This window comes from Pochonia chlamydosporia (genome assembly GCF_001653235.2).
Source record: "Pochonia chlamydosporia 170 chromosome Unknown PCv3seq00030, whole genome shotgun sequence".
NCBI classification, from domain to species: Eukaryota; Fungi; Ascomycota; class Sordariomycetes; order Hypocreales; family Clavicipitaceae; genus Pochonia; species Pochonia chlamydosporia.
This window is the reverse complement of record NW_019154065.1, coordinates 94,135-118,339: the sequence shown is the minus strand read 5'-3', so window position 1 is coordinate 118,339 and position 24,205 is coordinate 94,135. Positions and strand designations below refer to the sequence as shown.

The 24,205-nt window shown below is 49.5% G+C and overlaps 6 protein-coding genes across 6 annotated transcripts; 3 read left to right on the top strand and 3 right to left on the bottom strand.

Moving 5' to 3' along the window:
- Positions 1 to 257: 257 nt before the first annotated feature.
- Positions 258 to 1,508, bottom strand: VFPPC_17019 (hypothetical protein; the record flags this gene model as incomplete). Its single annotated transcript, XM_018294769.1, has 1 exon — positions 258 to 1,508. One exon carries the CDS (start codon positions 1,506 to 1,508, stop codon positions 258 to 260), a length of 1,251 nt encoding a protein of 416 aa, XP_018136385.1.
- A 1,904-nt stretch (positions 1,509 to 3,412) lies between these two features.
- Positions 3,413 to 7,236, bottom strand: VFPPC_11363 (hypothetical protein; the record flags this gene model as incomplete). Its single annotated transcript, XM_022428754.1, has 7 exons — positions 3,413 to 5,171; positions 5,227 to 5,860; positions 5,913 to 6,241; positions 6,292 to 6,395; positions 6,455 to 6,688; positions 6,754 to 7,009; positions 7,061 to 7,236. The coding sequence occupies 7 exons, from the start codon at positions 7,234 to 7,236 to the stop codon at positions 3,413 to 3,415; spliced, it is 3,492 nt and encodes a 1,163-aa protein (XP_022283916.1).
- A 138-nt stretch (positions 7,237 to 7,374) lies between these two features.
- On the bottom strand, positions 7,375 to 11,022 carry VFPPC_14979 (gag protein; the record flags this gene model as incomplete). Its single annotated transcript, XM_022428944.1, has 2 exons — positions 7,375 to 9,737; positions 9,900 to 11,022. 2 exons carry the CDS (start codon positions 11,020 to 11,022, stop codon positions 7,375 to 7,377), a joined length of 3,486 nt encoding a protein of 1,161 aa, XP_022283935.1.
- Positions 11,023 to 12,515: 1,493 nt separating this feature from the next.
- Positions 12,516 to 13,082, top strand: VFPPC_14978 (leucine-rich repeats of kinetochore protein cenp-F/LEK1 domain-containing protein; the record flags this gene model as incomplete). The annotated part of the gene is made up of 1 exon (XM_018292742.1): positions 12,516 to 13,082. One exon carries the CDS (start codon positions 12,516 to 12,518, stop codon positions 13,080 to 13,082), a length of 567 nt encoding a protein of 188 aa, XP_018136383.1.
- Positions 13,083 to 14,329: 1,247 nt separating this feature from the next.
- On the top strand, positions 14,330 to 16,817 carry VFPPC_11908 (transposase; the record flags this gene model as incomplete). The annotated part of the gene is made up of 3 exons (XM_022428795.1): positions 14,330 to 14,875; positions 14,986 to 16,254; positions 16,305 to 16,817. The coding sequence occupies 3 exons, from the start codon at positions 14,330 to 14,332 to the stop codon at positions 16,815 to 16,817; spliced, it is 2,328 nt and encodes a 775-aa protein (XP_022283934.1).
- A 4,725-nt stretch (positions 16,818 to 21,542) lies between these two features.
- Positions 21,543 to 23,907, top strand: VFPPC_18425 (restless-like transposase; the record flags this gene model as incomplete). The annotated part of the gene is made up of 4 exons (XM_022430037.1): positions 21,543 to 21,950; positions 22,015 to 22,677; positions 22,747 to 23,185; positions 23,255 to 23,907. The coding sequence occupies 4 exons, from the start codon at positions 21,543 to 21,545 to the stop codon at positions 23,905 to 23,907; spliced, it is 2,163 nt and encodes a 720-aa protein (XP_022284814.1).
- Positions 23,908 to 24,205: the final 298 nt, after the last annotated feature.

Genomic DNA, 24,205 nt, shown 5'->3' with positions numbered 1-24,205 from the left:
CTTGTAACGCTGCTGATACCCATTTAGATGATAGTTGCGGCTGAATTCAACTGTTGTGTCATAGTATTGGACATCATCCTCGTTGACATCCAACTATCTCTCTACGCACAACGCGTCGGCTTTGAGCCAGCGAGTCCTGCGTCAGAGCGCTTTCGTTGGTGTGGGTGGCTCAACGTGACCACCAAATTCCCTGGTAGCTCTGCTTCTGCCTGAAGCTGTACCAATTTTAATACCAAAAAATCCTCTCAGTCGCTTGTCTAAATGAGACGAAACTTCTTACCTCTTGTGTGTATATGACGCCGTGGACCGATTGAGCCCCGGTATCGACAGGCTGTGCTCATCCTCCTGCTTATGAGAGAAACATCCCTATCAATATCGAACACGCGACAAAGAAAACGATCGAAAAAGTCATTCAACAAAAATCGAACAGTTAGTCCTTCTTCGTTGCGGATGGTATGGGTCTTTCCCTCTAGAAATGCGGACGCCTGTACTAATTTGAGGAGCTTGGTACTCGGACGCCCCCATCGTAGGTGGACTGGCTCTAAGAGCATGGGCTCGTCCAATCGGTTTTTCACGGGTGCCGTGCCTTGCGACGGAAACGGAAGCGTTCTACACATCGCCTCATCAGTACACTTGTTGCGAAAGCCAAGGATATATGCCCGCTGCTGAAAACAGCACACATAATCAGGGTGGGCGGGTTGTTCTAATGATGGGAAGTGACGAAGCGCAGCTAAGACCAGCTGCTTGTATGCCTGGTTGAACGAAGATCGACCCGCAGTCAGTTGAAATTCCCCTTCCCGGACTTCTGAGTACGGCGCTGGCCTCGTCCAAAACCGCCTCAACTTCCAGCGAAGCGACCGGTCCGTTTCTTCGGCAGGTTCATCCAAGTCATGGGGAATTAGGTACGTTCGGAGTATCCGATCAATGACACAAAGGTGCCTCATGTTCTCGTGAAAAGATCTCAAGCTTGGTATCATGACGAGTAGATTGCAAGTTCTTTGCATCATTGCGCGACGTCTCTTTGGATCGGTTATTCCGCGGAAGGCAATCTCACTTTTGAAGGCCTCGCGGACCCCAGCACAGTCCGACCGACTCCATGCAGGAGCACGGCCCTCTAACGCTCTCACCGTAGTGATGTCAGCGCTTTGCTGGAGGACAGGGTCACCTCCAGTAATATACCACCAAACAGCGTGTACATGGTTGAGGTGTGCAACGACTTGTCTTTGGAGATGAGGGTCGATTTCCGTTGGCCAGTCAGTGAGACAAAGGTCGTGCATAATCCCTGGAAATACAGCCAAGGCGTTTAGAGCATCGCCAACTTCTGGCTGCCAATATAATGCCTTCAAACCTCTCCGTTTTGCCCGTGATAGTACTGCGTACTCTTGTGCCGCTTGATCTCCGTCTGCAGGACACTTGCGAAGCTTCGTGTAAGTGTGTCCGTCAGACGATGGATTTTCGGAGAGATCTGCGGAGTACAGGTGAGCTGTCAGGTGCAGGAGTGGGTTCATTCTGTGAGCTTCTGTGAGAGAACTCCGCAACCCCGTCAACCACACAGCTTGGCTGCTAAGTAGAGGGTAGTTGCTTTCCGCGTTGGCTGCCTCCAACTGCAGCTCGGTAAGACGCAGCTTGCTTAGGACTGCGGGAATATCTGAGTTGTCGATAAATACAACAATTCGACGTCCATTTGGGCCGATTCTGGTCCTTTCGGCACCGCGGCCATCTCCGCAGAGTATGTTCGATAAGGGGACTTGAACGATGCCTAGTGCTTTCCCTTTCATCTTAGACAGACTGACGTATTTCGATTCTCAACTATGAATGTTTGTCACGACTTCGTTGGGGTGGAAACTTGTGCACTTCGCATTCGTTGTGACACTTAGCTGTGCATGGTGTTGAGGTGCAAACTCAAGTTCACCCATTACCTCTCGGTTCCTATTTGAACCTGCCATGTTAAAATGTGCTTTTACAATTCTAAAAGCGGATTCTGGAAAACTGGCGAAGGCATCGAAATTGTTTTTGGCACTTGCGTGTATGAGCACAGCAGCCCTTGAGGTATGTCCCGTCATTTGCAGGGTGCTGGGCATATGTGCATCCATTCCTATCACCTGGGTTTGAAGTCATCCTATTGTGCAGCAAACCAGACACTGCTATTGAGTGGCAATGGCTTCCTTGAAGCATTTCCAGTTCACTTCTAGTCATGGTACTTAGTCAGGACGCCGCAGGTATCTCATTCATGTCCTATCTCGGAACTATCTTGGAGTTAACAGCCCCTGAGAGCCGCGACAGAACAATTAATACCTTTGCCCGCACAGAGTGTCAACATTTGCGGTGATGTGATCAAGGGAGCCGTCAGTATGTGGTACTCAAGTCTACATTCTCCTGCGATTCCTGAACCGGTAAGCAAGACTCATATGTGACGGGATGTAAGGTCAAATCAAAGCAGGAGAAATTTCTCTTTGGGTCACCTGTGAGGCGACGGCTAGTGGCCATTTACGCGCCTGTGGCGTCACACAAGGGGGAGCCTTTGGGGAGCACCTCGGGGCTTCGTTTGGTCCGAGGCCCAGATTGTGCAGATGGTGCGAGAGCATTGCACCAGTAACTGCCCAAGACGCCGGTCGCAATGGCAATTGCACCCAAACAACGGGTCAATAGCGACTCCGGGCGCCAACGGCAAGTTATAAGTTTAGCTCCAGACAGGCGGTTGACCATCCAATAGGGCCTCATACGCTAAAAATAGAGAATTCACAGTCACTTCACACAATTGACTTCTATAACTCCGCGACTCGCGCGCAGAGAGGAGAGGATATTTCCTCCCTGCGTTGGCCGCTTCCAACCGCAGAAAGAATAGGTGCTGCTTGTTAATAATGATCGAGGGGATATCTGGGATGTCAGTAGAGACGTTAAGTTTGTGTTAGTTTCGTCTGCATTCACAACCAGGAAGGCTCACAAGATGGTGTATGTACGCGGCGGACTGTCCAACACCCAATTCGTCAGCGGTACGGAAGACCATGCTCCCAGCTAATATCCCGCTACCATTCTTATTCCAAATGGAGAGCCAGATCATTGTAGGAACCAGGGCCAATTTTGCGAGCGTTATATTAGCCTTTCCACATACTCTTCCCCACCGAGCACCATCAATATCGCTCGCTCTCAGTACTTATGGTGCCGGCTTTGAAACGAAAATTGGAAGACGACGACAGAGCCAGTTTGTTTATTTATACTTATATCTAGCCGCAGTCTAACTTTCTTCATATTGATGATGGCATTCGAATTCTTCAGTTTGCAAATTCAGATCTAAGCGATGAGACCCTGCCCGTTCATAGACAGGTGCACTGTTACTGGCTTAAAAAACTGTTCCTGATCATCTCGCTGTGCCATTGCAAGACGGCTTGCATTTCACTGCTGCGGAACTGCGTCATTGGCTTCTTCGAACACGTTTCTGCCCAGACGCTCTGGAGCTGACCCTAGCCTTTGCTTTCATTTCCTCGATTCGATCTCGATTCATGTACTTCTCGTCTACCCAACGATCTTCGCTATCTGGCCGTCCATGCCAATGCACAAGAAATTGATACGCCCTGGCTCTGGATTGTCTGACATTGAGGATATCAACGCCTTCGTCAATGCCTTGGTATTCCGCCTGGAATTTAGCCAACTCCTCTTTGTCTATAATGTTGCTCTTCGGTTCCCAGCCGGTTGTGCCATCGTCCCATTCAAGGAAAATCTTGCCCCATACGGCCAGATAACGCTTGACTTTGTAGATATTATTTTTCTGTCGTTTCCGATCGGGCTGCTCGGTTTGAACGCTTTCATCATCCTCGCTCGCTTCTAGCCTCTTTTGACGGTGTAGCCTTATGAGCTTCCGTTTGGGAGATGTACTATGCCCTTCTAAGTCTGTAGAGTGCAATTTACAAGACGGAGAAGGTGCTGTGATCAATGTCGCCAGGCTGGTGTGCTGATTGTTATCAACTTTAGCGGGCGAAGAAGTTTTCAGTCGAATTCGCACCGCTTGTTTGACACTCTGATGATTGTTGCCTTTTTGGTGGTCTATATGCGAGTTCGTCCGGATTTCTGGTTCTGGGTTCATTTCGCTCGCTTCGGCAACGACGTTGCTGTCTCTGCGCTCCGGCAGCAGCGAGCGCAATGTATCTGTATCTCGGCGAGTCTGATCTGAGGCTCGCCCCTCGGCCCCTTGGAGAGTTGGCAATGGGCATAGATGAGATGCAGCCGGGCAGGCCGTATGGTCTGGAACAGAGTTGTCGTCTCCCGGGTTAGGCTGTCGCGGCCGGTGCTGCTCGGTAGATAACGGTTCCGTCGTCTGTGGGGTTAATTTATCGTCGCCAGTCAAGTCGATCACGTCACCAGTGTTCGAAACCTCACTAGGCAGCGGACCACCCTCGGCGGCATCCGCCGGGAACGTTATGTATTGGGACATGAGTTCATCCAATGGATCCATGTCGCAAGTATCGTCCCAAAATGAGGCTGTATCGCTCGTTGATGACTCGTAAAACATTCCAGTTGAAGGATCGGTGCGGGTATCGCTGCAGGGATCGTTCCCAGCCAAGAGTTGAGGGTCTAGCATTGTGTGCAAGTTGTAGAAGTTTTCTTCCCGAGCTTCAAGGGGCAGATCTGGCGCCGGCGACGGCAGGAACGATATAGACTCAAAGTTGTTGCTTCCATTTGGTGCGTTGTAATCAACAGCTACTAGCTGTGTCGTCGAATCTGGTACTGACTCCGCGATCTCTCTTTGAATCAATTTAGCATTTGAGATGCTGTAGCCGTGTGCGTCGTGAAGATGATAGAGGCCCGGCTGTCTCCCATAGCATGAGAAGTTACATTCAGCGCATAACCAAACCCAGCCGTGGGTTTCCTCAATATGACGAATGGCATCGGCATCCCGTTCCCAATACTGTAGCCGGTCGCTCGCTGGGAGGTCTTTTGTCTGCTTGCAGAGTGGGCAAAAGGCTGGACGCAGTAGCGTATGTCTGTACGTAATCGAGCAGCAGTGCTTTAGATGTGACAGGTGGTTCTGACAATCTTCTTGCCAATCTTCTCTTGTATAGAACGCCATACAGAAGTAGCAAAATTTCAGGTCGGTCCAGCTCACGCCTAAAGTCTCCGCTGTTGACTTTCTTCGACAACGGTGAATATGCTGAGATCGCTGTCGAGGCGGAAGGCTACAAGCTAGTTAGTGACATACTCTTATGTGGATGAAGTCGTCCTCTAGCGAACCTCTTCACTGCTAACCCGCAATATGGGCAGAGTCCATTCTTGGGCACCTCTTGGGGACGATAGTAAACGCTCCCAGGTCCTGTGAGTAGTAAAAGAGCATCTCGCATGATGCCTGGCTGTTTGGCATGATCAACGGGTAATGTGCGTATCATGGCTTGTGCAACACGGCCCTTCTCGGGTATTAGATCATTAAGCGGGTCCGCGTCGTCGTCGTCGTCCGCACTGCGATGGCTGCCACGCAGTAACCTATCTCGCCGCTTTTCTTTGAAGCATTTAGAGCGATGCTCCTCCAGAGCCCCTCTCTCAAGCCGTTTTCTTAAAGCATTCAACTGGTTTTTCGTAGTGTTTTTATCCGATCGGATGGATCCCGATGCTTTTATTTCTCTCTTCAGCTCCAAAATATCGGGGTGATTGTTTATTTTGTCTCTTAAAGCGGCGGGCAACTTGGTGGGAAGGCCAGGCTGCCAGAACTGACTGACACCCTGGAAATATTCAACCGCTGCATGATCCGGCTTCTCGCGCATGAATGCGGCAAATCCATCGCAGGAAGAAACAAATGCAACGTAGCTTTGGCCAAATACAGCTTTGTCGGCTTGAGTGAGGTGTTGAGATCTTTCTACCTCAGTATATCGCTCTGATCGCTAGTTAACCTCTTTATGCTTGGACTATGGAGATACAATACTTACCGTCAAGCTGTTTGCCAATTTCACGCCTAATCATGTGCATAGAAGCACGCGAATAGTCGTATTCTGCCATGAAAAGCTTCTTGAATATGCCTAAAAACACAAACTCGCTCATGGGTTTCGTGTCATCGACCGTACCCTGTCGATTGACTGATCTGCAGATAGGAGTCTCCAGGGCTGCAGCATTCCATTCTATTGGCCCGTCTCCATTCCCTTTTAGAATCTGAACGAAATCGTCTCGATCAAGAGCGTTGTCGGCGATGGCAAGTAGTAGCAATAGAAAAACAGCATTGTAACGAAGAACTTTATGCTCTCGGCCAGTAGCACCAAATCTGGGCCCATCAGCTTCGAATCAGCCCCGAGCGCAAGGGGTATATCTTACTTATTGTTCTCCGGATCCTTATTGTTCTTAACCGTTCGTTGATAATGGCCGAAAATAAACCGTCGGCCACCATTGCCAGTTCTTTCGAGGACAAGTCGGATATCCTAGAGGCTCAATAAGAGTATGTTCGGTAGAGAGTGAGATTTTGCAGTGTAACCATTACCTTGTACTTTATCCCATCTGTTAATAGCCCGCCTTTTCGAGCTCCGGTGTTGGCAAACATAAGGAGAATCAGGTGGAACTGAAACCTAGTCCTCTCGTGTGTGATCCCCAGGTCTCCCCTGGTATACAGAGCGTCGAGGTGCCGATCCAGGTCAACTGGTTTGTAGTTGTACTTTGGCATCACGATGTCCTTAACACCACTGTTCTCCTCGAAAGGCAGGACATTTTTTAACCACTGTGTGATAGTTAGTGAAGGTTATAAAAAAAAAAAGGTAAAATCTGCTGCTTGGTTAAACGCACGTAATTAATTTCCCTGGTATCTTCGTCGTTAAGGAGATTTCCAGTCATACGCATATAGCCGCCCTTGAACTCTTTTGCTCTTGCTTTGAGTGTTGGCGCAGTGGGACGTTCACGAAGTCTTCCGACCGACTGATCTTTATAAAATCTCCAGAAATCCTTAAGCTCCTGAATAGGAGGTATGGGTGCCCCTTCGCGAAGCAGTACGTCTTTGTACGGTTCGAAGTCGACATTGCGTCCGGACCTGTCCCAGTGCCAACTATGTGCATATTAGCAGAGTGGAATGTCCTTTGTTGCTCATCGTCCTTACATGGCGTATTTGTGAAGCACCTGATCTTGCTTCTCCTTAACTTTGTCATCATATTTGTTCAAGTCCCTCTGCTTATCGTTCTCAAGATGTTCGTCAGCCTTCCAGCCGCGGGATTTGGCGCGGTCTGCAACTGCCGCAGGATCAGTTAGTCGGAATCGTTGCTTCGATGAAAACATGGTCACAGGAGAACCGGGCGATAGCTGACTGACAATGAATGAAAGAGGATGGTAGCAAAACGCGAGGCTACGGAGGGGAAAGGGCTTCCATTTAAACTGCTACATCCTTCCTTCTCCGTAGCCTGTACATTGTCGGGGTCACGTCGATATTTCGAAAAACTGAATTGTGAATGTTGGTTGCAGGATGTTGCGTCGCGCGGTGGTCGCGCGACCCTTTTGAGGGCGGCTCACCCAGGCATCCATGCATGGCTCACCCGGTCTCGACCGTCTCGCCTGAGCCGGATCCGCATTTTCCTCGGAGTCTCTCGGGACCTTCTCAAACCCGAGTTCTTCAAGGGTTCTTGTCAGCTCTTTCTGCCAAAGCAAAGGTGAGCACCTTAACCCGTATAGCGCTTTCTGGAGTTTCAATATTCTTTCAGATTTCCGATGTCCTGGAGGCATTTTCATATATATGTCTCTGTCCATTTTGGCATTAACGAAGGCGTTGACTGCATCGTACTGCACTAGTTCAAGATCAAACCGTGCCGCGATGGCCATGAGGATTCTAAATGAACGTCCAGCCAGCGTGGAGGCATAGGTGTCTTCATGAATCGATTTTGCCTGCTGGTCTCCTCGAACTACAAGACGAGCCTTGCATTTCTGAAAACGTCCATGTTTGTCGAATTTGTAGGTATAGACCCACATACAATCCAGCACCTGTTGGTTCCTTGCTGATTGATCCGACTTGGATATCTCAATCCAGGACTGCATTTCTTTATGACTATTTAAATGGATGCGTTCAGCATCATGGAAAAGTGTCCCCATCAGATGGGTTGCAAGATCTCTATGTGATTTTGGGGCCGCTGGAAGTTGTGAACGATGTAAGCTCTTTGGTTGGGTAAGAATACGGAGGAACTTAGCTCGGTCAATCGGCTTCCCGTTGATCATGCCGATGGGTGCGGCATGTCGACCAGCGGCAAAAGCAGCCTTCCAGGTTTCGACATTTGTGTTTCTGTTTAATACTTTGTTTTCTTGATATTGCATTTCTGGGTTCAAATTTGTCCCTTGGAAGCAAGCTGCCATAAGCGCAGCTGGAGTAGAGTCTGTTAACGATGGCGTTGGATATGGTTGGAATTGCACATCAGCATTTGCCTTTGTGCGAGTATCAGATAGCATACTAGGAAAGGACGTCTCCCAACCGTTCGCATCCTGCCGCTGTGGAGTCCCTCCCTGGGGTGAGATGTTGGGATTTTCTAAACTTAGGAGATCTTGAGTCTGTTGCATCGCTTCTATGCGATCAGTTACACCCAATTTCGCGTTGATGCTATCGGGGAGACTCTCTCCAGACCCCAGTGCATATGGCACCTGGTGGGGATCCTCGGTTACAGACGGTGCCACACGCATGTTCGGGTGGTCCTCAGGGTTAGGTCTGAGGTTACCTTCCCTAGTCTGATCATCAACTCCGTGGGGCATACTCAAATCCCATTCATCATCCATACCAAACACAAGATCATCTTCTCCTTGGGATTCCTCTTGCGAGGTTTCTTCTGTTTGTTCTGGTTCTTTAATTTCTCGGAGGAGGTTCATTAACTCCTCACGATTTAGCTCACGGATATCATCTTTCAATTGTTCAAGATCTCCATGGAAATACTCATCTTCATTAAATATCACATCTCTCGTTGAGATAACTTCACCAAGCCATGGGTTCCAGATCCGGTAGATGTTGGTCGACTGGTAACCCACAAGATAGCCAATCCAGGCTCTTGGATTTAGCTTCTGTCGGCGTTTTCTCTTGGCCATTGCGTCCTTGGTCATCGCAAACGCTTTGCAGCCATATACACGGAGATGTCGTAGGTCTGGTTTGTAATATCGGTTGGTAATGCCATCTCGATTCGCGAGGAAGGTAAAGAACCGACTGTATGGTGATTCCCATCGAAGGATGTACTTTGGCGTTCGGTTATACAGGTAGACAGCAGCTTTGAAAATCTCGACCCATAAGTAGTTGGGTAATCCTGCTCCTATTCTCATTGCGCGCGCTTTTATCTCCAGTACACCCCCCCATGGGATATGTTCTAGGACGAACTGATCATGTCGGTCAAGGACAGTGCATATGATCTTTCCGTTAGATGCTCGGAGACAATTATGGCCTAACCGGTTATCCCACCAATATCCATGTTGTCGCAATTGACGGAGGGAGACCAGGTTCGCTGCGAAATTTTCGCAGAGTGCCACGTTACGTAGTCTCAGAATATCGAAGCCCCTTTGTCCTTGGACCCTGATGTCCACGTCGCCATATCCTTGGATAGGGACAAGGTGGTCTCCAGCAGTAACACAGTCTCCTGGTAACGCTGCACGAAAGTTGTTAAATCGACTGATCTCGTTGAAGATATGAATAGTTGATGCAGAGTCCAGTAAGGCTGAGTTTTTCAGAGGGTATTGTGTGATGGCAAACGCGATTTGAGGTGCACGACCAGTAAAGAACGCTGCGCACGTGGCTGTGCTGCATTTGCCAACACGTCGTGCTAGTCATTCTTGTTGTGAATGGTCATTGGTTTTGGGTTTTAACTGTCGTTTAACTTCTTCTGCAAAAGCCTTATCATTTGCGAGTCGAAACTCGATCCCAGCTTTAATGGTCTGGCTTCCTCGAAAATGGTCTGGTGCAATGCTCTTGTTCACATACCAACACTTCTTGATATCATGACGTCTGCTTCCGCAGGCATAGCACCTCTCTGTGTCTAGGTTATCGCAATGACTCTGATTGTCTGGGTCTTCGCGCTTCCGTTTCTTGGAATCAGTCTCTTTTTCTTTTTCATTCTTAGCTTTCCTTTTCCGTCCTTTGCGCTGGTCCGTCGACTGGTCTTGGGACTCTTCCGGACCATCGTCAGTTTCAGGTCCAAACGTGGGACCAAAAGCTCCCTTATTAACTTTCTGAGGTTGCCTCTTAAGTATGTTTTGTACGTCTGCTTCATCATAAAGGGATGCCGCAACTTCCTTGTAGTCGAGTGTATCGCTTCTGATTGCCGCAAGATGTCCATTTCGGAAGGATGAACCCCAAGCGGGCAGCACGTCCTTGACTGCCTTACTTACATCTTTCAGCCAGTCAGCTGAATGAGCAACATCGGCTACATCTCGAATCTGGGCATAGGCAAATGCCTCTCTCCACTGCTTGATCCAAGCTTCAAAGTCTTGTGGTATCTTTTTCAGTGGTTGGATCGCACGATGGTATCGGTCGCGTGCTTTACTACGGAGCTGGACATCGTCGGCGCATACCGAGGTCCTAAGTCCGATGTACCAGTCGCGGATTGTATCTTCAGCATTGCAACATGTCGTCCAGAGGTGGTCACTGATGGACTCCTCAACCCATGTGCGAAGTTTACTTATAGATGTCTGTTTTTCCTTGATGTCTCGGACCTCTTGTGTCCGGATCCTGACTTCTAGGTCATATGTTGACCTGTCTGCTGGCAGAAGGTCTTGCACCCCTCGTGCCATAAGGGTAGGATGTGGTCGTTCGTATGACTGTGAGAAGTATTGGTGCTGGGACGAGGATTCGAGGGTCTGTGACTGATCCCCTTCCGTTACTCTCCTGCTCCGTCCCGCTCCTTGGTTATTTGAGTCAATAATTTGTCGCCTTGGGTATTTGCCAACATCTGGCAGTGGTGGTTCCTCCTCAAGCTCATCATCGGTGTCTGGATTGACGTATTTCCAGATGTTATCACTGATAGCTCGAGCTTTGAATTTTTCGCTCCAAGACTCCCACTCATCTGGACCATGAAGGATCATTCTTGCCGAATTTTCCGTGGGTGCCATGGTATCTCATCGGGGTTGCGCGAGTAGCTCGAGATTGCAAATGAGACTCTTAATTGTCAGAAATACAGGGGCACTACGGCATCACCGAGAGGGGTCTTTCTCAAGAAATGTAATTTAGTTGATTATTATTCTTGTTGTTCTAGCAGAATCATCTCGTCATCAAAAGAATGCCCTTATTATACTGCTGCCCTCCAGGCAGCAGTATTATAATTGCTTCTGTTCAATCAATATTGTCGATGGTGGCGGCAGCGCACAGTGCGATCCAGTACGCCACATTCTGACACAATCCTAGAATTTCGCCTTAGCCAACCAACCAATTTGGGCCTGTGGTTGGTTGGATGGGTTGACAACCCGTCCAATTTCTAAGGCAAAATTTGTGACACCACAGAGCAGCCTCTCCTGAAATAATTGACGCGTTTAGGAACTACGCGATCCGACGCGACGTGCACTGTTGATAACTTCCTGAAGGATGCTAAGATACGGTATGTTAGCAGGTACCAGGAACACACTGAAGCAATTTGTGTAAGGGAGGTATCTTGCAACCAAAACTATCATCCTATCAAAATCCAGAATTACATGGTTTCTATTAATAGCAACTTAATTTCTGGAGCTTTGAATAGGCTATGTGGCTGATTTCCAATAAGGATATTTACAGCATGAAAGATGTTGAAATGTGTCTTCTCCTAGTGGCACAACCCAGCCCTTTCGACTCAGGGCGTCATTGTCTCGTTCAAACCGAAGCTTCACCGTGACTGCTGCCTCGACCTCATGTGACTCAAGTTTGGGGATTTCAACCTGTTTAACACACAAACTCAAAAACTTCTTTTCTTTCCAGTTCAGCCTAGTTGCTCGTAGTCCACTGCACTTCCAACGCTTCAGGCTTGTCGCTTGCAACGTGCCGCGCATATGTTACGAACCAACGAGAGCAAGAGCGGGCAAGGCAGAATGATTGGTCTTGGAACGAGACCTGAGGCCTGGCTGCATGAGATGGCCGCCATGGGTAAAGGAGGTCACGTGACAAGACACGGGAACTGCAAGGTGCTCAGTTGGATCACCAGTGCTCAGGATGATCAGACTGAGCACGACTGAGCAAGGAAAGCAGAATTGATCACTGAAGATCTGGACTAGCTAGATATCTCGATAATGACTGTCCTATATATATTGTTTCCATCTCTTCATTGATCAGTTCTGCTTTCCTTGCTCAGTCGTGCTCAGTCTGATCATCCTGAGCACTGGTGATCCAACTGAGCACCTTGCAGTTCCCGTGTCTTGTCACGTGACCTCCTTTACCCATGGCGGCCATCTCATGCAGCCAGGCCTCAGGTCTCGTTCCAAGACCAATCATTCTGCCTTGCCCGCTCTTGCTCTCGTTGGTTCGTAACACAATCCTCCTCCTCTTCATCCTCTTGTCCCAAGAGGTCTTTAAATAGGTCGTCCTTCCCCAGCTTCGTCAAGGTTTCGTGAGTTCCCCATTTCCGTTATGGAGCGTCGCCATGTCTAACCGCATCTCCAAGCAGCCCCGCACTTCTACACAACGCCGCAAGGACGTCATAAGTCGTATTGAAGCGATAGGAATCCAGCTACTCGACATGGGTCGATGCACTCCTTGCCAACAAAGCGGTTCGCTTTGTTTCGTTCTGAAGGGCTACTCGAAATGCTCTTCTTGTACCAAGAAAGGTATTCGCAGTTGCGATGGGAATTTTTCGACGGAGGAGTTTGATGCCATCGAATCTCAGAAGGAGCGCTTGCGTCAAGAAGCTCAGTTGAAGCGTCAGGAAGTTGGTCGGCTGGCTTCTGCGGCAGCCGCCGCTTATGCTGCCCTCGCGAAGGCCCAGCAGGAGGAGGTCGACCTTTCCTCCAAAATTGATCGATACACCGAGACACAGTCCCGAATGCTTCGTCAGGAGTTGAGGGCTTTGGACGATTTGGATGAGGCGGAGGGTCAGCAAGTTGCGGTTAATGATTTCCCGTGGGAGGATTTTGGTGATCCGAGTTGGGAGGCTGTTTTGAGGGGGGACCCTTCTGTGCCCGTTGGTGGTACTGGTCCAGCATCCACTTAGAGTTTTTGAAGTGTGACTTGGGTTCCCATGTATTTTCTGTATGATCATAGCCTTTCCATTTGACGAGATATTCGAGCTCGTTTTTCTTTTTGCCTTTTCGTACGCTTAGTACTCGCTCGACTTCGTATTCACCATCTGTTGGTTCTATTCCTTGGACCTTGTTATCCACAGGGATGCTTTCTGGTGCCGGTTCCAGTAATGACACATGAAATGTTGGATGTTGTTTTAATGGTATGTTGAGTTTGTAATGAACGTCTGATAATTTCTTCATGATTTTGAATGGTCCGATTTTCTTCCAATCTAGTTTGTCGGATGGTCGTTGGCTCTTGATGTTTCTTCGTAAAAGGTAGACTTTATCTCCCTCCTTCAGGATCGGCGCTGGCGATCTGGTTTTGTCGGCGTAGTGTTTCATTCTGTTCTGAAGGAATATCCATTCTTCCTGGAGATATTTTTGTAATTCCGTGAGATTTTCTACCAAGGTAGTTGCCTTGGGTGCGTCGACTGCGCTATTGTTCTAAGCATTCAATTCACAATTGATTGGGATAAACTCCTGACGATCCAAGCTTGCTGTTCAATAGCCTGTGAAGGTCTTATTCACTTACAACCTAAGTTACCTACCCTAAGCAACAGAACAACTGTTGATTGCCTTATTTGACCTTGTCAATAAGCCGATCGTTACAGCATACGAGCGGGTATATAGGGTAGGCCTGCTGTTGTAACTTTCTGAACAAAGCACGGTTATGCCTGTATCCGCCGCAGACTTTCACCATCCGGCCTTACGTTCACAATCTTAACGAGCTCATGAATTAATTCTGGCTGGACGCCAGAATGGCGCGGGAAGAGCGCGAAGCCGGCGCGGTGGGACGGGGCGACAAAGTCGGTGTCCGCAGCAGCACTTTCCAAAACGAGGGCTGAAATCAGCCCTCCAATATATTGGCGGTCAAAAGGAATAATAGCGCCTGCAAAAGCAACTACAAAAAAAAAAAGAGCAGTGCTATTCGCACAGATACAAATCTCTATTTGCACAGATATGTGTCTCACTTTTGACTCACCCACCCCGCGCTGGCCACCATAGCCCAATCCTGTGCGATCAGCCTGCGACAGTCAATTCCAATGCAACCGAATGAGGAAAAGGTAAACAGCTAAATCGAGGATCGTCAATCTCTCTCTACGCATAAATAAAAGCCGTCATCCCCACCACACAATCGTGACGTCCACTGATGCATGATTTCACCACGCCTGTCAAGATGGACATATGCCGCCTTCTCAACGCACTAAGTCCCTCGCCAGGCCGGACCACTACCGGTACAGCCACCGCAGCTGCTGCCGCCAACGACCCAACAGACGATGACTACACTGGGGCTACGATCCCACAACTGCCACCATCGCCACTCTTTGACACCTACGATGGCCTCTTTGCCTTCCTCCGCAACTTCCATCTTTCTAATGGCTCCGCAATAGTGAAAGCCTCCAGCTCCTCAAGGCGGGACATCGGGGGTATCATCCAGCCAAGCTACATCGTCTTCAAGTGCGACCGCGGCCCGCGACGGACGTCACAAAGCTCGGGTCTCAGGAAGCCGTCATCACAGAAGCTTGATTGTCCCGTCAAAGTCACGGCCAAGGCCACCAATTCGTCTAACAAGAAGTGGACGTATACGGTAGTTCATGGCCAGCATAACCACGGACAGTCCCTTGATCCATCGGCGCACATTGTCTATCGCCGCCGCACGGTTGCTCAGCGACAAAAGGAGCGAGAGCTAGCCAACGAGAATGGCATTAGGGCCCGCGAGATGGTTAGCATTGTTAGAAAAAGCCGACAGCCCAGGCTATCATTATTTCCGCACACGAGATATCTACAATGACCGTCAAGCCATCAAACGCGAGCGACTTAACGGCCTTACAGCTACCCAAGCCTTCGTCAAGGAGCTTGAGAGCGGGGGTATTAGTCAGAACCTTGCGCGACGAAGATGACCGCGTCTGTGCCGTCTTTTGGACGTACGACTGGTGCCGCACAATGTGGAAGAAGTTTCCGGAGGTGCTCGGTTTGGACAACACGTACAAGACCAACCGCTTTGGGTTACATCTATTTCAAGCCACCGGTGTGACGGATCAGAAGTCCCTGGCCAACTTCGCATTCGGCCTTATAAACGGCGAAAAAGAGCACCACTTCCAGTGGTTATGTGACCGACTTGACGAGCTTCGCATCGACATTGGGGCAGACACGCCAGAGGTTATAATCACCGACAAGGAACAGGCTCTCCGCACAGCCCTCTCGAACACCTTTCCAGGTGCCCAACAGCAGCTATGCGTATATCACATCTTGGCCAACGTCCGAGCTAAAATTAACGCCCGCTGGAAGGACACCGAGGGCGACAATGACGGCGATGCTAGTGTTGAGTCTGATAATGACGTAAACGCCCTTTCCGCTCATCCAAGCGACAAACCCGCCAAGCAGCTCCAGCCAGTGCTAGATCTTGATGTCACCGCCAGGGGCCGTGTGCAAGACGAGGCAGAGGACGGGCTTGCGAACCCCTCTGATGACTACAGCCGTGAGGGGATGTTCAAAGCCTTCCAAACCGTGGTCTATGCCGTTGATCACGATACGTTTAAAGACTCGTGGAAGTCCTTTGTCGAAACTTTCGGCAGGCAGCAACGGCACATCCTGCGATATATCCAAAAGGAATATATGCCGTGGCGCAAGCAGTGGGTGAAATGCTACATTGACCGCTATCGGAACTTCGGTCAAAGGGTCAATAGCCCCACCGAGACCGCCCATGCAGACGTCAAGTCTCACCTTGTGACGGGCACGGGAGACCTCCTTTACCTCCACCAAGCCCTTGTCACGATGATTGATAAGAAGTCCCGGTCCTATCGCCAAGAGGCCGCGAGACAGATTCAGCGTCAGCGTGATCAGTACCTCAAGCAGGCATGGCTCGGCAAGCTTAACCTCCAGATCACATATCAGGCCATTGACCTTATTGCCAAGCAGTATCGCTTTGCCCTCGCCGCCCTGCCTGATCAGCGCAAGCCCAAACCGCTACGCGCTTGCACGGGCAACTTCGAGCACCAATACGGCCTCCCATGCAGCCATCGCATTCTTGATTGCCTGATGAGCGGCACGCCTCTGAGACGGAGCCAGATTGCTATGCGTTGGTGGCTCGAGAAGCCGTTGGTATGTCAGCTTGCCACTGTCACAAGACTTGAGTATTAACAGCCTGCTAGAACGCCGAGGATAAGCTACTTGAAATTCGCGACCCGGCTATTGTTAGAAGCGCACGAGGCAGGCCGCGCCTGAATGCCGACAACAAGAAGCTCAAGGTCCCGCGATACCTCAAGATCGCGGATTACACCTCCAAGCCAGGAAGTGACGCCGATGATACGGACGATGACGATGCCGAAACCGAGCCTGCACAACGGAGTCAAGGCAGGCATTCAGCGCGAGGCCGTGGTCTGAGCCGACAGCCTAGTCAGACTGCGGGCCGAGGAACGCGCCGGTTGAACGCGAGCCTTCGCCGTGACCGCTCTCAATTCGAGCTTGACGAGCTACAGTCACATGCGTCGCAATCGTCGCGAGGAAACAAGCGTCGACGAGTCCGTGGCGGAGCGGCTGGACGAAGTCATGCGGAGGCATCACAGGCCGAGAGGTCGCCGGCAAACCAGGTCCAAACGTCAAGAGAGTCATCAGCCGAAAGCTGCATCATCATCCCAGGAATGCAATGGACTGTAATACCATGACTTTCATGATAGACCACTGTAAAAACCGTAGTTTGAAGGACTGAAATATCGTCACAGGGAGGAGGAGGGTGAGCGGCACCCATGGGTCAGGGGACAGGAAGCCGACAGGACACTCTGTCGTCGTGTGCTTCACAACCCAAACATTCCCTAGAAATATGATAATTAAATTGATTTAAGGGTTTCGATGTTCTGGGAAACTCGTGTGTTTTGCAGTGTGTCGTCGTACGTGTCACTGTGTATATCGCTGTGTGTGCTATCGTGATCAATTTGATGCCAGCAGTTTGCAACTTTCCGCCTGCACTGCGCAACATTCCTAAGGGTGGGGTGGGTGAGTCAAAAGTGAGACACATATCTGTGCAAATAGAGATTTGTATCTGTGCGAATAGCACTGCTCTTCGATAATATGTCAAATAGCTTAATTACTGATAGTTAATTTTGCCTCTGTCGCGGCTTCGCCAGGGTACTTAATTGTGACGAAAACAATGTCGTCAGCGTTGCTGTTCAACCTTCACTCAAGCCATGGGCAAGCCGAATTTGACCCCGAGATCCATTACGGCGCCGGCGACGACAATGCGTTGTATAATATTTTTGCAACTTGGCCTGATAACTTCTTTAGTAGCCTCCCCAAACCACACGGCAATCGCGGAATTGATGAACCCTATTGGGAGTTGAGGCAGTCCCGGATCTCTTTGGACGAATCTTTCCGGGGCTTTGGAAGTAGACAAATATTTACGTCAGCGATTCCAGATCCAGACAAGCTTGAAAGACGACGTCTCCGAGAGCAAGAAAAGTCAACGCGAGGCAACAGGTGTTCAGAAACCCAAGTCAGATTTCAGTCTGCCTTGGAATTCGCCTGGGAGCAAGCAGAAGCTGATTCCTCGCTAGCTGCTAGGTTGTCTAAACATTGTCATGGATCGGGTGCGCGAGGGATTGCGTTAGAGCTATCACCTTTACTGTCGTCTACGTCCGCGTCCGAAATTATACCTCCAAGCTGTGTCCGAGGAGGGCACGAAGAACCTAGCGGTTGCTCTGATACGGAATCTAGCAGTCAAAGTCAACCTGTGTCTATCCCAAACCCACTAATCCCTGGCGTTGCTGCCAAATCAATCGATGCTCTTCAAGCAGAGGTGAATAAGTTCGCAAAAGAAAATGGATTTGGCGTTGTTAGACACAATGGTTCTGGAAGTCAGGTGCAGAAGACCCGGTATGTGTTTCAGTGCGATCGATACGGCGAGCCTCGCCCATCTCGGGGTGCTGGCCTTCGTCGCAAACGGTCTCGCAAGTGTGGTTGCAAGTGGAAGGTCATTGCGGAAGCGCTGGCACAGAACAGTTATATGTGGACATTACGGAAGTTTACCGATCCTGAACATAGCCAACACAACCACGACCCGAGTATGAGTATCTCAGCACATCCAGTTCATCGCAGGCTTACTAGTTCTGTCAAAAGAACGATAGAAGTCACGAGTCGACGAGTCGGGATACGAGCCCGTGACGTACGCGGCATAGTCAAAGAAAAACACCCCGACACCGTTTACACGAAGAAGGATATCTACAACGCCAGGGCCCTTTTGTGCCGCGAGAAGCTCGACGGCTTAAACCCCACAGCCGCTTTGATGAAGCTTTTCAACGAAAGAGACATACCATATGTTGTGAAGTGGTCAGCAGCAGAGCCAGATCGTCTTCTTGGTCTGGTATGGACTTTCCCATACTGTCTATGAATGTGGAAACGCCATCCGGAAATAATGAGCTTCAACAATACCTACAATACAAACCGTTTCAAATTACCCCTATTCTAGGTCACAGGGCAGACCTGTCTTAAATCGATCTATAATGCCGCTTTTGGTTTGATTGACAACGAGAGACGTGAAGGCTTCTAGTTCCTAGCTGAAGGAGTTAGACAGCTGATGGACAAGCACAAGATTCAGTCACCAGACGTCATTATTACCGATTATGATAAGCAGATGAAAGCAGCTCTTGATAGCCAGTATCCCGGCAGCCAACAACAAATTTGCATTCATCATATTAACTCGAACGTTCTACTTAATGCCAAGCGAAGGTGGAAGGATACAAAGGACAGGGGCGACGATGATGGATTCAGCAGCGCCGACAGTGGCGAGTCGCAGGTAGTGCTAACTTCCACTGATAAGGCAGCTGTTCTCGACTTAGGGAAGCACCCTAGCCCCCTGTCCCAGGCCAAACCGATGTTCAATATGTCACACAATTATCGAGGAGTCCTTGAGCTATGGAAGTATGTAGTTTTTGCAGATACTAAGGAAGACTACGAGAAAGCCTAGGTACGCTTATGCGGAGAGTTTAATGACCAGCAGGCCATTCTGATATATCTTTACAACACCTATCTGCCTATAGCTTCGCAGTGGGCTCACTGCTTCATCAAGAAATACCGCAATTTTGGGATACGAGTGACTTTAGGTACGGAGGCGAGCAACAACAACGTCAAGAGTTACCTACTGAACGGCACAAGTCACCTGTACGGGCTTGTTGAAGCAATAGAAGGCATGTTGGCCGATCAGGAGCAAGACTTCATCGATAACTGCTCCCAGGATGAAGTGCTAACCGGAAGGGCATACTCAGGACCTAGCTCAGAATACATGGGGGAGCTACGCATTGTCATGTCACAGGCAGGGCTTAAGCTTGTCGCCAAAGAGCATCGCCGTGCTTTAAGGTCTATACCTAGCAGGTCCTGCCCTTGGCCAGAACCAATAGGAAGTTGTGATGAAGGCTGTACTGTATCCTGGCAGCTGGGAATTCCTTGCTGTCATACAATTTATAAAAAGTTGGAAGCAGGATTATTCTTGACGAAATGGGACGTTTATCCTCGGTGGCACGTGAGGGGGACCGCTTCGCGGGATCCCTACCGCCGAATTCTCGATCCTAAGATCGCTACAAATCTTCGAGGAAGGCCGAAAAACACTATACAGCCTGTTCCCGAGAGCATGAAAATTATCCGACCAGAGCGTGACTGCCGTGGAGATAAAGCAGTGGCAACCAAGACCATCGTAACTAAACAGCCTAGAACTAAGACCTCAACGCTTGGGGCAGGCAGGCAAACTGGTATTAGACAGGCGGGCTGCAGGAGGCAGTCTAGCATACGGAGGCGGTTGTCCGAATGGGAAATGGTCAGTGACGATGAAGACCTGAAGTCGGCGCCGAAACGCAGACGTTGCAACACACAACGTGCTGCTGCAAAGTCTTCTGCCGTGTTAGTGCTTGGGGTTGAGGAAAGATGCGAAGACTGTATAAACGTATGCGTCTGACGTGTTTGAGTTTTTAGATAGGCAACGTATGCATTCATTCATTCATTCATTCAGTTATTACGCCCGGTGGAAAGTCGAAAAGGGTAACTACAAGCCCATGGCACATGTATACAGCTTGTATTGCTGATGATGAATGTCCTGCCTCTACATCCCACCTGTTTTTTACCCTGGTCGTATATTGCCTTTTTGTTATTCGAAGGTCTTTGAGTGAGGGATGTTGGGCATTTGTGGCGGACAGAGCTACTAGCCACACGGCGTCCGTAACACGGCGTCCGTAGCAAAATGGTTCGGCGCGCATAGTCTTTGCTACAAATATATCCAGAGGCCGCAGCCATCGCGGCTATAATTAGCATTCGTTACTAGTGCCTTCAGATCTTTGATGACGTCCAAATTCCACTCCCTGTGGCGCTTATGTAATTATATAAATCTCATGACCCTGGCCATGGCCCTTTCCAGCTTCTGCCTTCGCCATTGATCACCCTGATGGTCCCCGAAACAGTCATGCCCCAAACGATATGCTTACCTACAGATGTGCTAAGAATCGCCTGGAGCCGAAGATTCTGTTTTATCACAGGACCAGGGCAGAGCGCGAAAGGCTGATCGAAACGCTAGAATGCACGCCCGAGCATTACGCGTGGAAGACGCCTCGTAAAGAGCAATGATGGGGAAAACAATGATGCTGAGAACCAGCTCCAACTTGTCTCATTGATCCTGGCGGAGCTAGCTCGGCAAGAGAATGCACTACTGGACGTTCCAGAAGGCACAGAGGGAATCTGAATGGAGAATCGTCAGAAGCTAAATTTAGAAGCAATGGAGGTGTTGGGTGTAGCAAGAGCTCAATCCTCCGACCCCTCCCTGTCCTTGTGTCAACACCACTGCCCAGTTCTTGACGAATGCAAGCCACATTCAGTTAGTAGCTAACTAATCATGAGTCTCATAACGTGACCAGGGTTCAAAGTCACTACACGAAAGTCCACATATGGACTCACATATGGATCCATTTCAATTGCACTCCATGCCACCAGACCCTGTGGTGGCTTTCTGTCACTCCACGGAACCCCGGCCACATATGTCAATGGTGGAAATTATGGTAATTTCATCCGGGGGTTAAGAAATACCTAATAAACGCATAGTGTATGAGGCAAATTTGAAGTACTTGCTAACTGGTCTGAGACACCAAATTTCAGCTCACTTCAGCTCACTTGACCTCAGCTACGGCGCCGCTCATGGATGACGAGCTGACTGACCAGAAAGAGCTGCATGAACCGTGGATCTGACAATGGACCTTTTCCTCATATTTCCTCATCAGTCCTACTGTGCCTTCGACTCGGCGCATGTTGTATTGCCTCGCAATGTTCCCTGCGTCTGACTACCTTGACTCAGTTTTGCTCCATGGCGGCCGTTTCGGTCTGATGCCACCCGATTTTCAGTTGTAAATAATCGAATAATGATGGGTGATAATAAACCCGATTATAGGCAACATTTACCCTCTGCAAGAGAAAAATTGACGGTGGCGATCCCAGATCGAACAGAAGAAGATGAAGAACGTCTGTTCCGCATTTTCCGTGGCTGGACACTGACCGAAAGAGATGGCCAGACGCGACAATGGGTCTATCAATTTGGTTATGATATTCAGAATGTCGCGACGAAAGAACGCCGCTGGGTCTGTTGTCTGTGTGTAAAACGGAAGGATCCCAGACCGAAGAATTACAACCATAAGGGCTTACAGAATGCTGAGGGCCATCTGTTCAAAGACCACAACGGCATAGTCGATCCTGCTGGCAAAAGGAAGTGTCCTAACTCTACCGCTGAAACGCCTGCCCGCTCAATTGCAACGCTGCTGCAATTAAATCCAGAGGTTACACGCGATCAGGAAATAACGAATCTACTAATCAAGCGGTTTAATAACCACATTTCAACAGATGATGGTCCACTGGATTGTTAACACGAATCGATCATTTACCACGGCGAAAGATCCTGACCTGCGAGCGATCTTCGAGTATCTATACCCTTCAGTTTCCATTACAGAAGCTCACATATCCGATGTAACGGTGCGCGCGATCGCTGCAAGAGAGTTCAATGCGAATAAGTTGGCTGTACGAGAGACACTTCGGAAGAGCCCAGGCCAGATTCATATCCAGTTTGATGGACGGCGGTCCGGCAACAGGCATGCTCTTTACGGCGTTACATGCATATTCAGGAGTCTGGATAACAGGCCCCGGAAGTGCGTTCTTGGCCTTCCAGAGCTGCTTGGCCGGCATACAGGCGAGAACATCGCCGGAGAGATACTCGATATCGTCAGGGAATTTGAGATTGAGCACAAACTGGGCTACTTCACGCTGGACAACGCGTCGAATAACAAAACAACTATGGAAATACTCGGACGTGAGCTGCGATTCAACTGGAAGAAGCGCTGGGTCCGCTGCATTGGCCATGTTGTCAATTTAGTGGTGAAACACATGCTCTTTGGCCAAGATCCAGACGCGTTTGAGAAAAAGATCTACGATGGTCAGCTTATGGCGGCGAGGGAACATGAGCAGTGGCGCAAAAGGGGCCCAGTAGGTAAATGGCATAACTTCGCCGTTGTAAGCAAACTTCATCATGCATACCCTTGTACATTTAGGTTTTGGTGGCTTATGCAAACTATATCGTAGGAGGTCAATAGATCCGATATCTGGACCGATGTCCTGAAGAAAGTCCAGCAAGTCGAATCCCAACTTTCCGATGACCCAGCGATCCAGACCCACGATCCTGTCGGGGTTGTGGTAGATAACGCAACTCGTTGGCTCTCCCAGCTAGCCATGATCGACCGGGCTCTCGTTTTGCGGCCGTTTTATGACCCTTTCATCCAACGAGCCTTGAGTGAGTGGAACAAAGCTAATCTCACAAAAGGCTGGTTGGCGAGGAAAGGAGCCAGGATGCCATTCTTTTTGAGGGAAGAAAATCGGATTACAAGCAACGACTGGCGTGTGATCCAGGCGCTCCGTGACATCCTGTTAGACTTTCAGCTGGTAGTCAAAGCCTTGGAGGGTGATGGACAGGGCCAGCACCGAAAAGCAGTTCAACAAGATGAGATTGAGCCTCCATTATCCGGTAAGCTTTGCCTGGATCAGTCGGTCTGTACTATAGTTTTTCATGTGGCTAACGAGCCGCGGCCCAAAGGCACCAGCTGGGATCTTCTCCACGCGTATGAATATCTTCTCGAGTCTCTCGAATCTGCCAAGAAGATCGCTGTTTCCCTCCCAGACTCTGAGTATCTCGCTGTTAATATTAACCTAGGCTGGATGAAACTCGACGAATATTATCAGCACCTGAACGATAGTCCCGTGGTCTACGGTGCGGCGGCTCTGCACCCGGCTTACCGCTGGGCATTATTCGACGATCTGTGGGGCGATGATAGCAAGCGACGATTATGGATTACCAAAGCCAAGGCAGTTGTCCAGGAACTGTGGGAAGTCGAATACAAGAAGTTGTTCTCCGAGGATCAAGACTGTGATTTGCCTCCAGGGAAGCGTCTTAAATCGTCAAAGAACAAGTTTACAGCCTGGCGTAACAGCAAACAAGGGCTGACTCCGCAGACTCAGGCTAGCGACGCGTCTCCCGGGGCGTCTCCTTCATCACCTTGCGTCGTGGGCCTGGATCTTGACGAGTATGATGAGTGGCAGCGCAACATAGACGATTCTGACGCCTTAGTCGTTGATCCATACGAATACTGGCACAGTAGGCGACTCAAATACCCGAAACTGAGCAGGATGGCACTGGATTTACTTACTGTGGCGCCTATGTCTGCGGAGTTGAGAGGTTATTTTCCGTAGCGGGACATATGGTGACGAGGCTTCGGAATCGACTAGACGCTTCAACAATCGGCTTATGCCAAACATTACGCAGCTGGCTACGAGAAGGATTGATCGGCCAGTTGGACCAAATTCTGACGGAGCCATCCAGGGAATAACGGCGATAGGCCAAGAGTCGGATTGACCACGGACTCTTACTACCATACTGAGAATGTGGAAATTCCTGCCACATGTGGACTCACATCCATTATGGATACATATCCATCCATACCACGGCCGTGATCTTAGTCATCATCCATGTCCATTCCATATCCCCGAA